Source organism: Epinephelus fuscoguttatus, linkage group LG13 (assembly GCF_011397635.1).
Source record: "Epinephelus fuscoguttatus linkage group LG13, E.fuscoguttatus.final_Chr_v1".
In the NCBI taxonomy this organism is placed as follows: domain Eukaryota; kingdom Metazoa; phylum Chordata; class Actinopteri; order Perciformes; family Serranidae; genus Epinephelus; species Epinephelus fuscoguttatus.
The window spans coordinates 13,018,969-13,034,610 of record NC_064764.1 but is presented as its reverse complement, the minus strand read 5'-3'; the positions used below and the strand labels follow the sequence as shown (position 1 = coordinate 13,034,610).

Genomic DNA, 15,642 nt, shown 5'->3' with positions numbered 1-15,642 from the left:
TATCTCCAGCACTCGGCCACACACACCAAAACAATCTAGACTGATAAACAACACTACAGGTAAGAGTTAAAATATGTATTTTTGAGGGTGAACTGTCCCTATAATACCCAAGCCCTTGGGGTACATCATTTATTCTATATTTAAGTTATAAGCCTTTAATAAGTTAACATATCTAACCTCGCATTACATTAACAGTGAGATAAAGTTAGGCCTTGAGAAATTCACTTTTCTATGTGTATGTAAAGTTGTGACATCAAAAGACCCAAGATACTGTGTACCTGCAGGTGAACATTGGCTTACAGAGGGATAATAAAATGTTGTAATCACTTCCCTGATGAAGAAGAGTCAGTTCACATTGGTAATTTTTTACTGTCTTGCGCTGAGCCCAGGCAGGAAGGGGTTATTTTTTCCCGCTACAGATGGATTGGACTTTGTACTTGATATCGCTGAATCAGTATTTGCTCAGATAAAAACACTTCTATTGATCCCATAGTGGGAGAAGTTTCATTTATGCTGTACCTTTCTTTTCCTTTTATGACTTCGTTTTCCTTATTATCTTATTGCAGAGCTCAGAAAGACGCTGTACTTGCCAAAAGAAAATTGATGTTGAAATCTGCCAGCTTTAACAACCCAACATCTCACTGTATATAAGGCCGTTTCCTGCTGCCTCATGCAGTTAATTTCCTCCTCTTCCCCACAGCTCTTCTTCTTGGAGGAGAGGAGGAGGCAATGCCTGCAAGACCTGGCCACTCTCATTCAGAAGATCTACCGTGGCTGGAAGTGTCGCAGCCACTTCCTGCTGCTGAAAAAGAGTCAGATAGTGGTGGCGGCGTGGTACCGCCGATATGCGGTGAGGCTGCTTTTTTGGAAATTTGCTTAAAATCACACACAAAGATAAACAAATGGACAGATGGCAGTGATGCATTAAGTGTAGTTAATTCCCCATCTTCTCCTTTTCTTTCTCACAGCAACAAAAGAAATACCAGCAGATCAAGAGCGCCACCACTGTGGTGCAGTCCTACACCAGAGGATGGCAGGTGTGCTCTCTGTTTAAAGTAAAATGTAGCGTGCAGAAATCATGACAGAAAAAAAAGACACTAAAACATTGCTTGTTATTTTTCAATCAGGCCCGGAAACTCCTGAGAGAGCTGAAATATCAGAAGAGATGTGAAGAGGCAGTGACCACCATTGCGGCCTTCTGGCACGGCACCCAGGTACTGATGCATGAAAGTGCAAGGGGATATCAGAGAGTGAGGTTTTTACCTCGACACAGCATCACCCTGGGTTTGATACATGCTTTTTATTCATCTTGGGGGGTAAAGCTGCTCTTGAAGTCTTAACAGTATCACCTTAAACACTTGATTTTTCATCTTATACAGTGTTCCTGCCTAATTGCCCGACAGTATTACAAAAATCTGTTCTTTAACAAAGCTATCCTTGATGTTATTGCTGCTATTTCTCTTTTGATCCTGCTTCCTATGCTGATCACACAACTGCCACTTCTCTTTTCCTTCCCCTCCCACCACCACTCTTCCTCTTTCACTTTCCCTTTCTTGATTCTTTTCCTGCTCACAACCTGTCTTACCTAACGCCCACCGCGTCCCACCAGGCTCGGATGGAGCTGAGACGTCTAAAACAAGAAGCGCGGAATAAACACGCTGTGACAGTAATTTGGGCATACTGGCAGGGAACCAAGGTATTTCCACCCAGCCGTAGTGTGTCTCTGTCCCAGCTGTCTTGTCATCCCTGTTCACCATGTCCCGTACCATCCTGTTCCCACTATCAAACTGCCTAATAGAGTAGCAGCCCCTTTGAATGAACCTGGTGTTTCCGTTACTGCTGAAACGTTAAATGTGCCTTATTGTTGTTTGTCCTGTTTTCTGTTTTGTATGTCCCAAAGTCCATACACACCAAACAACAGCAAAAAAAATTTGTTCCCCTTTTTTGATGATGAATACAGACCTCCACCACTTGCTGGTATGATGAGTCATTTCCTCTCACGCAGGCACAGTACGTGTGTGCTACTTGGCTATTGGCTTTCGTCTTTGCGGTGTGTTCAAGTGCGACATTTTGGCCGAGACACATGCGACGTCTCTGTGTCAGTTTGGTGTGTCAGAAACATTACACGCAGGATTGTCTTTATATGTTTTGGGTGGTTGTGTAACTGTATTTTTACACGTATGAAACCCAGCTTATCTCAGATCCTTTAACGTGGCCCACATGTTTTGGATTTGTACGTCTTTGATTTGATCTCTATCCACCGTGGTGTTTTAAAATGTGTCCCTCCTCTCCTGTAATCGAATTAGTTCAGCCATGCAGTGCCCACCACACAGATGACTTTCACTGTGTTATTTACTCAACTCACGCTGAGACGCCTCTTTTTAATATACTGATATGCTGACAGCAAAATAAGCGTAGAATAGAGTCAGTATGATGGCACATATGTTGGTGCTTTATAAAGCCTCTGTGGCTGTGTGTAATCAAAGCCACTGTGCACACTTTATAGTCTGCATATGCAACATCTTATCAGCATTTACTTTACAAAGTTATCATTTTTGGCATATCCTTAGCTGTTAATCAATATTTTATTTAAAGGTCTCACGGCCTGCTGATGACTATCAACCCTGACTCATTATAGATGCTGTTAAAGATTATTCTGTTGTATGCAGACTTTGTTCTTTGCAAACATAAAGACATCTTACATTATCAGCTTGATAATGTAATAATAATCCATACTCTCCCATTGTTGACGTATTTTATTTCTTTCCTCTAAAGCAGCAGAGATTTGCAGAGAACACGAGCGGCACTGAAAGTTGCTCACATGTCAGTGTTAACCGCCCCATTTGTCCTGTCTCTTGACATCCTTTGTTGTCCTCCGTCAATGTTTCCTCATACAATGCTTTCCTCACACCTACACAGTACCTCACTCTGGGACAATTAAGTTTTGATTGTCACTGAAATTAACCTCCCCCGCAACTGCCACCGCTTTTCATCAGGCCCGGAGAGAGCTGCGTCAGCTGAAGGAGGAGGCGAGGAATAAACATGCCGTATCGGTCATTTGGGCCGGCTGGCAGGGCACCAAGGTATTTGGGAAGCCTGTTGACTTGACTTGCCGTGACTTGCCGCCTCCATCGACCCCTCCCCCTCCTCTCCTCCCATCCACCCCTGAACAAAATACATAGCCATCATTCTGCTCAACCCATTCTGAACATTTCATATATGATGCAAGGCATTTACCAGCCTCTCACATACACACTCGTCCACTGGATGCTGAAGTGAAAAGAAGAGTTAAACTACTGGAACCAAAATGGACAAATCCACCGAATCCTGTCTTGACAGCTCAGTCTAACAGGTGATGCTGTTATTTTACTGATGTAAGTACTAGTTAGTGACTCAAGGTTACATGGACAGCCCCACTCCCAGGAAGATAATAGTCTCACACACACACACACACACACACACACACACACACACACACACCAGGGACAGAAATGTCATGTTTTGGTGTGTTTTCAGCTTCTTCCTCCAAGGTCCATGCCTCACCAGTGCATGCTGCCTGCACTTTGCATGACTTCTTCCCTCTTGTGTAGTTAATGCACGTTTACTCTTTGCATCACAGTACTGTTTGTACCTCTCTAGATAGAACTGTTTGGATCATTTGAGGTGACCTCCACTGCCTGAGTTGTGACTTTTGCTCTCCTCCAGTTACTCTCAAAGTTCCACTAAAAAGTCTGTTTCCGTTACAGAAGTCCTCCTGATAAATGTGTGCTGTATTAGTTTGTGGAGTCTGGAGCAGTAGAGCTGTACTTTTACAGTCTCTCCATTGGTCACACAGGGCTGGTGTGCAGTGTGTATGTGTGCAGTGTGTATGTGTGTGTGTGAGTATATTTTAATGTTTGCTGCTGACCTCAAGCAAAATAGTGTCTCCCTTTTCTTCCTCTCAACTTCTCTTGCTTCATTTGTTCTCGCTCTCTTTCTCTTTCCCGCCCACCCCCCCGAACAGGCTCGCAGGGAGCTGAGGAGACTGAAGGAAGAGGCCAGGCGTAAGCATGCTGTCGCTGTGATTTGGGCCTACTGGCAGGGACTCAAGGTACCTACCAGCCCCACGGCGCAGCCATCACCAAGTCTGCCACCTACTCGTCACCTCTGACCTTCTTCATCCTCCTCATCCATCTGCTATGTGCACACTTGTACAGGAAGCCATTCTCTGCCTAGTGCTGCGATCACACTCTGTCTGTAATGGCATTGTTTTAGACTGTGTGCAGACACAAATTTCCCAGAGGATAAGCACACTGCGACACGAGTAAAACATTGGTTTTATGCATAATCAACAGAGTTATGCTGCACCACCACAGCATTAAGAAGTTCTACAAAGATTACAAGGGCACAAACTGACTTTTTCTATTTGGAAGAATTAAATCATAGAAGTTTTTTTCTTGATACATTTTCCCTTTAATTTTCCTCCAGTATGGAAATCCCAATTCCCTTTGCAGTGCAGTCCTTGTGGGACTTACATGACATGCCAGTGAGCCCAGAGAAATGTATTTAACACAATAGCTGTGATGTCATCTTAAAGGGGTAGTTCACCTAAAGCCAAGTTCACACCATATGACCAGCAGAGACATCACATCACTGTACTGTTAACACTACACTACTTGCTGTCTCGTTATTAGACACAACTGACAGGGCAACAGGGTCACACAATGTGGGCCTTTCCCAAACCACTCCCTGCACCCTCTCCCTAACCACTTTCACTGCATTTCCGCATTCACACAGTGGTCCACAACATTGAGTGCCATTCCAAACCAACAAGTGAGGATTGGAAGTGAGTTATAAAACCCTCAAACAGTCGGCACTGATACCGACTTACTGACCATGTGCAACTATTATGTTCATCATGGAAGACACTCCATACAGATAAAGATCGGCGACTATTACTACTACAAACATACCTGCTCACATTTATAGTCCTACTATCATACAGATGTTAATATCTTAAAGGTTACATTGTATTTAGGATAAAATATATCCTCCTGTAGTCTGTAGAAAATAGTCATGTTCATTTGATTGTAGTACTTTATATTTACAATAACTGTTCACAAAAACCAACCAGTTTATAAACATCAACATGAAAAGCCAAAAGAGGTTTACAAAAGTTTTATTTCTATTTATTTATTTATTTATTTATTTATTTTAATCAAGTTATTCATTACTTTTAATGATAAAAAACATAATATACAAAAATTCAGGTAGGCCTAAAAAACAGCAGCACATACAGTATATGTGCTACAAATACATATGAAGAACACAAAATGGGAGACTGTTTTATTTTTCTCAATTATGAAGAAGATAAAATTGGATTAAGCTTTATTTTTCTACATAGTTACGAAAAGTTACAATAGTTTCACCTTCCACCACAGAGAGGGAAGGTTGTCCCAAAGCTTGCCGCTGTGTTTACGCCTTACACCTTGATGGAGGGTGCTTCATTCAGTTGTGAAGGTGACGGCGTGGAAGTGGGTAGTGTCTGGTTTTGGAAAGGCCCTCTAAGATCTTTCGCCAGGAGGAATCACTAATAATTATGTCATACAATGTGCGGTTTGACCCACAACCGGTGTCAGGCAGGTGCTTACCAAAAATGATCAAAGTCTAAAGGGGCTAAAGCAGTGTTCCAGTAAATTACTAGGTTAATAGCATACAGAGACACTGCATGCAATAGTCCACGTTCCACCTCCTCTCAATTCAGTATTTCAATTAAACAGGCTGTATCAGCACAACATTTGACATATTGCCAAAGCACAAACACAATTAATAGGCAAAATACAATTTACAGCTCTTTCTATTTCGTCCTCAACTTTTGTCTTGCGCATTCATTCTCTGTAGCTCACCAATTAAGTCCCCAATAGGTCCAGATACGTAGCTTGCTAGATATCTCATTAGCAGCCGATTTGCCATTGCAGAGCCAACGCCGATTTGTCTCTGGTCTTGAGCTTTTGTCGGAGAGCGAGTGGAAAATCAGAGCTCAAGTCATGTCGTGTGAACTAGGCATAAATCAAAAGACAAATTATTTCCCCCAGTGGTGTCTGGCCATGCAGATAGTTTTTGTTTTGTTTCCAGAGGTTTTGAGATTCTGCCACAACACCAGTGCAATGTAGGTGAATGCAAAAGTATTTGAGGAACACAATGCATTTGAAACAGTAAAGCTAAGCCCTGCTGCTTTGTCAAAATAATATACAGCCCTCACAACTTTCATCAGAACATTTTCTCTAGTAGGAAACAGTTAGCAGTGTTGCGACTGCTGTTGTGATTTTCCTCTTTCGGTTTTTAATGCTTCAGATTTGAACCAACAGATCCTGACTGACATGGCTTTCTGTCTCATTTTTTTATCTGTTCTTATTTAAATGTCTCCTTCTGTCTGCTTCCTCTGCATCTGTGCAACTAACCCCCTATAAAGCAGCACCTCTTTGTATTCCCAACATTATTTGTTTTACTTGTTATTTCTTTGTCTTTAGGTGTGTGTATAAAGTGTGTGTGTGTGTGTGTGTGTGTGTCCTAGTTTGTGGTGCTTATCTGTTGCGTGTGCGTCTGGTTTGACTAGAATAACTGTCGTCACACTGGTCATTTGTCGCAGTGTTAATCTTTTCATTGTGTTAATTGATCCCCACAATGCACAAGGCACCTGTTCAGGACTCAATTTGTGCAATTGAGGTCAGCATGAAGGTCAATTGTCATAACCATCATTGACTTCAGGGCAGTAATTGTTGTGATTCTAATTAATTCCAGCAGCTTGGAGTTGACTCTGTCTGTTCCAGGTGTTCAATGTCTGTGACTAACCAAACGTCTGTCGTTCTAGTGTGCTGTTTGTTTCACTGTCATCATCCTGTCAGCATATTCTGTTTCTTTCCTGCTTCACATCAAACTAGTTGGCAAGAGGTGACTGACAGTTGCATTCTTTTCTTTATTCCTGTTAAAAGGTCCGCAGAGAGTACAGAAAATTCTTCAGGGCAAATGCAGGCAAGAAGATCTATGACTTCACCATCCAGAGAATTGTAAGGAGGACTTGAATATTTGCTTGCCAGAATAAATGCATACAAACTAAAAATTCTGCTCCTTTGTATCAGCAAAATAATAGAGTGTTTGTTTGTTTTTTTATCAAAGCTTTGTCATAAACCTGCATTTATGTCCCTTTGTCCAGATGCAAAAATACTTCCTGGGCCTGAAGAGCACCATGCCCTCCATGTCACCCATAGACAAGAGCTGGCCCACCAGGCCTTACCTCTTTCTGGATGGAGTTCACACAGAACTGAGGAGAATCTTCCATCTCTGGAGGGTCAGTCACAAATAACCAGAGTCCCTCGCTTCTTCCTGTCCTCTTCACTCACACTGAAGTCTTCTGTCACGTCATGACTTACACTGTCAGAGTGAATGTTGTGTCATGCACACCTTGTAGACAGGCATTCCTATGGATTCCACTGCCTTTCTTGAGAAGTCCCACCCTATCGTGCTGTTAACACTTGAGGCAATGACTGTCAATTATTGATGACATACAGTACAGGCCAAAAGTTTGGACACACCTTCTCATTCAATGCGTTTTCTTTATTTTCATGACTATTTACATTGTAGATTCTCACTGAAGGCATCAAAACTATGAATGAACACATGTGGAGTTATGTACTTAACAAAAAAAGGTGAAATAACTGAAAACATGTTTTATATTCTAGTTTCTTCAAAATAGCCACCCTTTGCTCTGATTACTGCTTTGCACACTCTTGGCATTCTCTCCATGAGCTTCAAGAGGTAGTCACCTGAAATGGTTTCCACTTCACAGGTGTGCCTTATCAGGGTTAATTAGTGGAATTTCTTGCTTTATCAATGGGGTTGGGACCATCAGTTGTGTTGTGCAGAAGTCAGGTTAATACACAGCTGACAGCCCTATTGGACAACTGTTAAAATTCATATTATGGCAAGAACCAATCAGCTAACTAAAGTAAATGAGTGGCCATCATTACTTTAAGAAATGAAGGTCAGTCAGTCCGGAAAATTGCAAAACTTTAAATGTGTCCCCAAGTGGAGTCGCAAAACCATCAAGCGCTACAACGAAACTGGCACACATGAGGACCGACCCAGGAAAGGAAGACCAAGAGTCACCTCTGCTTCTGAGGATAAGTTCATCCGAGTCACCAGCCTCAGAAATGGCAAGTTAACAGCAGCTCAGATCAGAGACCAGATGAATACCACACAGAGTTCTAGCAGCAGACCCATCTCTAGAACAACTGTTAAGAGGAGACTGCGCGAATCAGGCCTTCATGGTCAAATAGCTGCTAGGAAACCACTGCTAAGGAGAGGCAACAAGCAGAAGAGATTTGTTTGGGCCAAGAAACACAAGGAATGGACATTAGACCAGTGGAAATCTGTGCTTTGGTCTGATGAGTCCAAATTTGAGATCTTTGGTTCCAACCGCCGTGTCTTTGTGAGACGCAGAAAAGGTGAACGGATGGATTCCACATGCCTGGTTCCCACTGTGAAGCATGGAGGAGGAGGTGTGATGGTGTGGGGGTGTTTTGCTGGTGACACTGTTGGGGATTTATTCAAAATTGAAGGCACACTGAACCAGCATGGCTACCACAGCATCCTGCAGCGACATGCCATCCCATCCGGTTTGCGTTTAGTTGGACGATCATTTATTTTTCAACAGGACAATGACCCCAAACACACCTCCAGGCTGTGTAAGGGCTATTTGACCAAGAAGGAGAGTGATGGAGTGCTGCGGCAGATGACCTGGCCTCCACAGTCACCGGACCTGAACCCAATCGAGATGGTTTGGGGTGAGCTGGACCGCAGAGTGAAGGCAAAGGGGCCAACAAGTGCTAAACACCTCTGGGAACTCCTTCAAGACTGTTGGAAAACCATTTCAGGTGACTACCTCTTGAAGCTCATGGAGAGAATGCCAAGAGTGTGCAAAGCAGTAATCAGAGCAAAGGGTGGCTATTTTGAAGAAACTAGAATATAAAACATGTTTTCAGTTATTTCACCTTTTTTTGTTAAGTACATAACTCCACATGTGTTCATTCATAGTTTTGATGCCTTCAGTGAGAATCTACAATGTAAATAGTCATGAAAATAAAGAAAACGCATTGAATGAGAAGGTGTGTCCAAACTTTTGGCCTGTACTGTGTATACGTTAAATGCCATAAGCTATGCATCACAAGATCCACAGAACACACTAGAATCTAAAAACTAGAAACCATTGGATAGGCAATACGAAATATTTAATATTTAATACAACAACCCTTGTATGAACTGCTGTTGTTTTGTGTGTGTTCGTGTTTTCAGTGCAAGAAATACAGGAGCCAATTCACAGAGGAGAAGAAGGCCATTTTTGAGGAGAAGCTGGAGGCCAGTGAGATCTTCAAGGATAAGAAGGCCCTTTACCCAAGCAGGTACCTGAAACTCAGTTCTTTTGTTTCGTCTTTCTCTTTGGGTCGGCAACTTGCAGCTCCAGAGCTGTATGTGGCTCTTTATCCCTCCCCAGTGGCTCCCTGTGACTTTGACAAAAAATATACACATATTGAACTAAATAAAGCTTGATTTTTAACATTTTCATCTTCACTGATTATTGTTCAGGCCTAAAGTGATTCTTACATTCTCCGGTTATAAAGAATGTGTGGCCTATGCACCAAATAAAAAAATGTTTTAACATTTAGTCAGCCAAAATGTGTGTCACGTATCTACGGCCTGGCTGCTTTTCCTCCAGATTTTGCTGGACCTCAGCAACAATGACTAGTCTTGGGTCTCCCTAGCTAGGCTGGCTTCCAAATCCAAAAAAAGGAAAAGTCTTGGAACTTTAAACAAACCCTGGTCTGCTTCCACAGAAAGTTTGGTTGGTTTGGAGCGGTGTGAACACTCATTCGAACTCTGGTGTGGACCAAACGGTCCAACCCTGGTCCGCTTGAAAATAGGGGGTCTCGGTTCACTTACAGTGGGAAATGCAAACGGACTATCTAGCGAACCAAAGAGAGGAAGTGGACCAAAGAGAGGAAGTGACGTAGAGTGCAGTGCATTTTGGGGTAGAAAAAAACAAAGCCAAAAGCGCAAAGTGGGAGAAGCAGAGGTAAAAAAAGAAAGTTGGAAAATGTCTCATGGGCAGACGTGGAGTAGTGAGGAGGTGCAGGTGCTTATTGATATATGGTCAGAGGACTATATATCATAGTTGCTTGTGGCCACCCACATTGGATTTCTGTTTTCAGTCCTGGCCAATCGATGAGCCGAGTTTTCTTCTTCCTCATGCTTTTTTTCCTTTCTGGTCAGTGGTTGTTTCGGGCAATACCGCCTTCAAACGAGCAGCTATTGTAACTGCATGAAGTTGTCCAGGCGGTTTGGTCTGCTTTAAAAAGTGCAGTGTGAACTGAACCAAATGAAGGTCTGAAATTTTTCGGGTATTCCCTGCCTAATCGAACCCAGTCCCCCGGACTATCCTAGTGTGATTGCACCCTTAATTTCATGGTAAACACAAACATCTCATGTGACATGTAATATGACTGTCATTGTTTCAGTGTGAGCCAGCCCTTCAAAGGAGACTACCTGGAGATAACCAAGAACCCCAAATATCAGAAACTCAGCAGTGCTGTGGATGAGAAGGTTCTGCTGGCGGACGTGGTCAACAAGATTAACAGGGCCAATGGCAAGGTAGGAAAGATTACTCACACATCAATAGTTTCAGCCCCTATAGTCCAAAATACAAGCTGTGATTACATTGTGACCCTGCTGTTTTAAAGTTAAGCTCCACTTTCCCCTACAGGCCTGTTGGAGCACAAAACTATTAGGTTGTTTTGATGGGTATTTCACCCAGCTGTGCAGCAATCGGATGTTTTTGACATCTTAACAACCAGCATTATTTTTGTTCCAGCAGATAGCAGACATGTCGGGAGGCGTGTGTTTTGTTTTACTCTTAAACCTGTCCCAGTTTCAAGATCTGATAGATGCTTAAAAAATACACCAAAAAGAAGTTTTTGTCTGTGCGTTTGCTGTTGCACAGCATTAGAATGACAGACAGTAGGGTGAATAGTTTCTACTCTGGCTTTGCAGGGTACAGCTCGAATCTTCCTGCTGACTAAGAAGAACTTCCTCCTTGCTGACCAGAAGACAGGCCAGGTGAAGGCCACTGTTCCCCTGCCAGACCTCACCAGTGTGTCAGTCAGCACACAGAGCGACGGCTTCTTTGCTCTCAAACTCAAAGAGGTGAGGGAAACCTGTTGTGAGAAGAGAGCTGTTGAGCTGTGTGTTTTGATTGCAGGCTTGATTCAGTATTGATCTTCTCATCTAACTCTCAGCGAGAAAGCAAGTAAGAGGATTTCCTAAAAAGTCAAACTATCCCTTTAAGGCCTGCAGAGACATGAAAGTTGTTGTTGTGCACTGGTGCTGTCAGGGTTATTGAAATATCTATGGAAACCAAACTGAAAAGTTGCATTAGACAACAGTCCTGTGCACAATGGAAGAAAATCTATATGAAATTGCAGTGTTGGCGACGCTGGTGGGAGATCTCTTGTTACAGGAAGTACTGATTCAAAAACATCACTCTTATGCCTGGTCACTTTTCTTCCTGTTACGTTAAATTGAGTGATTTCTGATTGAAAACATTCAGACATCACTTATTTATATGCCTCTGCGCCGGCAATAGCCATGGCCGGTGGCATTATGTTTTTGGGTTGTCCATCTGTCCGTCCCATGCTTGTGGACATCATATCTCTAGAACTCCTTAAGAGGAATATCTTTAAATTTGGCACAAACACCCACTTGGACTTGGTGATGAACTGGTGACATTCGGGTGGACAAAGGTCAAGGTTTTGTGACCTCGTCGATCTCATTCTTGTGAACATAACTATGTCAAGAATGCCTTGAGGCAATTCAATTTCAACTTTGGCACAAACCACCCCTTTGAGCCAGAGATAAACTGATTAGATTTTGTTGGTCAAAGATCAAGGTCACTGTCACCTCATAAAACATGTTTTTGGCCATAATTCAAGAATTCATACACCAGTTACGACAAAATTTCACACAAATGTCGAAAAGGAAAAAATGATGAAGTGATGACAATTTTAGTCAAAAAGGTCAAAAGTGAATTTGGCTGTGACATCATAATGTTCGGCAAAAACACTTCTCTGGCTATTTCTCAACATCGTAACTTGGGAACAGGAGAGGTTACATTTGGTCAGATATCTTAGTTTTGTGCAGCTTACTCTTGAGTTAAATGTCAATGTGTCATTTTGATTTAGGGCTCAGCCTCAGCTGTCAAAGGAGATTTCTTACTCAGCAGTGAACATCTGATCGAGATCATCACTAAACTCCATCGTACTGGGGCCACATCTGCAGACAGCGAGCAGCTCAACATCGACATCTCAGACGAGTACGTTAGCATGCAGAATTATATCCAGTTTGCTTTTCCTACTACCTAGATGATGTCTAAGGACATGGCTAATGTCTCTGTGTTGCAGGTTTTTAGTGCAGTTCAAGCACGACAAAGTATGCGTGAAGTTCGTCCAGGGAGCCCCCAAGAACGGCAACAGTGTGTCCTGCAAGCGCAAGAACAACCGCCTGCTGGAGGTGTCGGTGCCCGCAACAGCGTAGTGCAGCTCCCTCGCCAGACTGAAGGGGGGCGCGATTAAACACCGAAACCACCATCCACTCCAAAACCGCTGGTCTCAAGAACCATCACCCCAGTGCCCACCCTGAGCCCAAAAATGACAGTGCAGTTATTTGGCTTGTTGTGTTGTTGTTTCTCCTTCCTTCTTATCGGATTTACTATGGCACCACTTTAGCTGTAACCATGTGCCACCTTTTTTTGGCAAAGAAAGCCCTTATCTGGGTTACATGCCACAGGAGTTTGGTAAAATGTTTCACTGGTGTTTTGTAAAACTGGGGATAAAGAGTTGGAGATAGATGTAAAAAAAAAAAAAATGTCTTGGTGGGGCACAAGAGACTTCTGTATACCAGTGGTGATAATGATTGTTCTGCCTGTATGTTGAATTAGTCCTCAGAGAAAATGTCATGAAAACTTTAGTGACAAGCTTCAGCCTCAACTGGCCTTGACTCATCTATTTTTTAAACACCTCCTGCTTTAAGCAGACGGCTTAGAATTTGAGATGAACTAGGAACTTTTGGGCTCGGCCTGTCAGATTTAGTTTCTCTGAAGAACTTTAAATACTGCACTTGTTTTCGCCTCGGTGTAACCAAAAGAGGATGAGCTGAATTTGATTGTATGTTGTTGTATTTTCTATATATCTGTTTTCTCTGAAACAAAAACAGTGGGCTGTTGAGAAGTCAAATGTAATTTGCTAGATAATTGTAAAACCACTTTTTTGTATCCTCCTGTATGTGCCATTGAACAGGTCCCATGACTTGTCACGTGTCGGTGTGCAAAATACAAACATAGAGAAACCATGTAGGTGATGGACCCTGTTCTTGACAACATCCTTGCCAAAAAAATGTTTGAATAGGGGATCTTTCATAGGGGAATTTCTTGTAAGTTTTGACAGCACTGCACATGTGATCAACCTCCATTTCTTCTACAAGCACAGTATAATTTGTGAGCTTTATTTCATCTACAAAGAGTCATTGTGAATTAAATTCATATCCCTAACTCATAGAATGTCATGTATGAATCAAAGAAGATCCTCTTGCTTTATGAGGGACGCTATAAAAGATAGTGACAAAAGCAGAACGGAGATCCCAGGAAACGTACCCTACCACGCGAAGTAAAGGCACCCACACCTTCCATAATGTCTTCACCAGATTCAAAGTGTTCTCTGGTGCAAAACAAAACCCTTGATCTTTTTTTTGTGTGCAATAAATAAAATACTTTCCAACAAAACGGTAGTTTGAACCTACAGCGGCAGTCGCGCTCACTGTACTATAAGCTGTACATAGGCTGTGGCCCTGGCATGGACAAAGGGTTTCTGTAGTATCCTACTTTTTATTGCTGTGTTTGTGAAATAGCCATTCTTGCCACTGCAGCTTGAGTTATCGTAGTGCTTGTCCCACTCTGCCTAATGTGTATTTTTCAAGGGGAAAAACCAAATATTAAGCACATGTGACCATAGAGTCTTGATGTATCTGAAGCAATCAACCAGTTACACCTTCTAGTACACCAATGTACAAATTTGGTACACACATATTTACACGCAAGCCAAATTTGATCGTCAAAGAAGTGATAAGAGTGCTATATTTTCAGGTATGTAGACTATAATCTTTATTTAGATGTACTGGTAGTGGGTTTTGTACTGTTGATTTCTAAGCCAACCAGATGTTTCTCTGGTGATCGTGAGGGAATAACACAGCCAAACTTGGTCTAGTCATGTTCTGCAATCCAGGGCACCTGGGTTTGTATGTTTTTGTGTTTTTTTTAATGTCACACATGACACAGGGACTTTAAGAAATTAGTTGTCACTGTCCCTCGCACGGGAACGATCGAGCTGAATGCCAGTTTTGATGTATTCTCTTCCTTGGCGCTGCAGAGTTTCAGTGCAGTTTTGCTAAGGTGACATCTTCCTCCCCCTCCTCTCTGTTTTGTATTTGAACAATGGCTAGAGCTGCAAAAATGATGTCTGCATTCTTGTGTGCCTAATGTTAACTTGTGCTGAGAGATACAACATGGAAATGTTTCAGTAGAACTCAGTGTAACATTTACAAGTAATCTTTTTTTTAAATTAAATAAAAATCTGTAATAAATGTTATTCTGGGATTCTGTGACATGTCATTGTCAGTTTATTTATTCAAGCAATGCTTGCAAAGCCTTTTGAACAGTGTTTTCATGTAACCCTCAGTGTGCAGGCAGCAGTTGGAATCAACCATCAGACTATTAAATCCTCCATTTCTGCGATGGCCTCGGTTGCTGTTTATCAGAGGTATCAACAGGGGGTTAGCCGGGACTTAAAAGTCTTTTGGGGGTTACCAGCATTGAGGCTGGACGGCCGGGCCTTGTAGTTAGGCAGCTGGCCAGATGTTTTCCATCACATCTGGGGAGAGCTGTCCTAGGGTTAAATTCCGCGGCTTGGGGAGAGCTGCCGGCAACAGGTCTCCAGGGAGCAGCCCTTAGATTGAGCACAGAGTGGTAAAAATAGCATACCATTTTGGGCTGCCCGGTACCCGGTTCCCACCATTCTGCAGGCTGGGAAAGGAAGGAGGAGTCCCAGCCTCCCAGTGGATATTCAGCCCTCAGTGGGAGTTGGAACTGTACAATGCACAATCCCATATCCTGCTAAACCTGTAATATTCAAACTGTGATGCAGCAAATCAGCACAACTGGCTGAATGGATCCTTGTTGTGCCAGATAATCCTCAGCAAAATAAGGGTTGAGTGATTCAATAACTTTTATAATATAACATTTATTTTAAAGGTTTACTTAATTTATTTTAGATTTGATGGATGCTGGAGCTGCCACTTAGAACATTCAGTTGAGTTTTATTTATTAAAGATCATAATGATATTAACATTCTACTAAAAGGTGAACATAGGGTACCCTCTAACAGAGAGGGGGCAGAGGGGAGGTGGGAGCACGCTGCTTGTGCTTTGAGATTGGGTAGTCTTTGGTGACATCTCATGGATGTTAGATGGCATTACAACAAGAAGACAGAGGGCGCTGGAGGAACA

The 15,642-nt window shown here is 42.5% G+C and overlaps 1 protein-coding gene across 6 annotated transcripts in view; it reads left to right on the top strand.

Moving 5' to 3' along the window:
- myo1b (myosin IB) overlaps positions 1–14,725 on the top strand; it is a 78,589-nt gene extending 63,864 nt beyond the window's left edge. Inside the window, exons 19-31 of one of the 6 annotated variants that reach the window (XM_049593758.1) lie at positions 701–850; positions 969–1,037; positions 1,128–1,214; positions 1,610–1,696; positions 2,997–3,083; positions 4,004–4,090; positions 6,972–7,046; positions 7,193–7,327; positions 9,331–9,437; positions 10,551–10,683; positions 11,083–11,235; positions 12,270–12,400; positions 12,489–14,725. In XM_049593758.1, coding sequence (XP_049449715.1) covers positions 701–850; positions 969–1,037; positions 1,128–1,214; positions 1,610–1,696; positions 2,997–3,083; positions 4,004–4,090; positions 6,972–7,046; positions 7,193–7,327; positions 9,331–9,437; positions 10,551–10,683; positions 11,083–11,235; positions 12,270–12,400; positions 12,489–12,621 — 1,434 coding nt within the window. In that variant the 3' untranslated portion in view covers positions 12,622–14,725. The remainder of the gene's footprint in view (positions 1–700; positions 851–968; positions 1,038–1,127; positions 1,215–1,609; positions 1,697–2,996; positions 3,084–4,003; positions 4,091–6,971; positions 7,047–7,192; positions 7,328–9,330; positions 9,438–10,550; positions 10,684–11,082; positions 11,236–12,269; positions 12,401–12,488) is intronic. The other 5 variants (XM_049593754.1, XM_049593755.1, XM_049593756.1 and 2 more) reach the window with 5 other exon arrangements.
- The last annotated feature ends 917 nt before the right edge of the window (positions 14,726–15,642 follow it).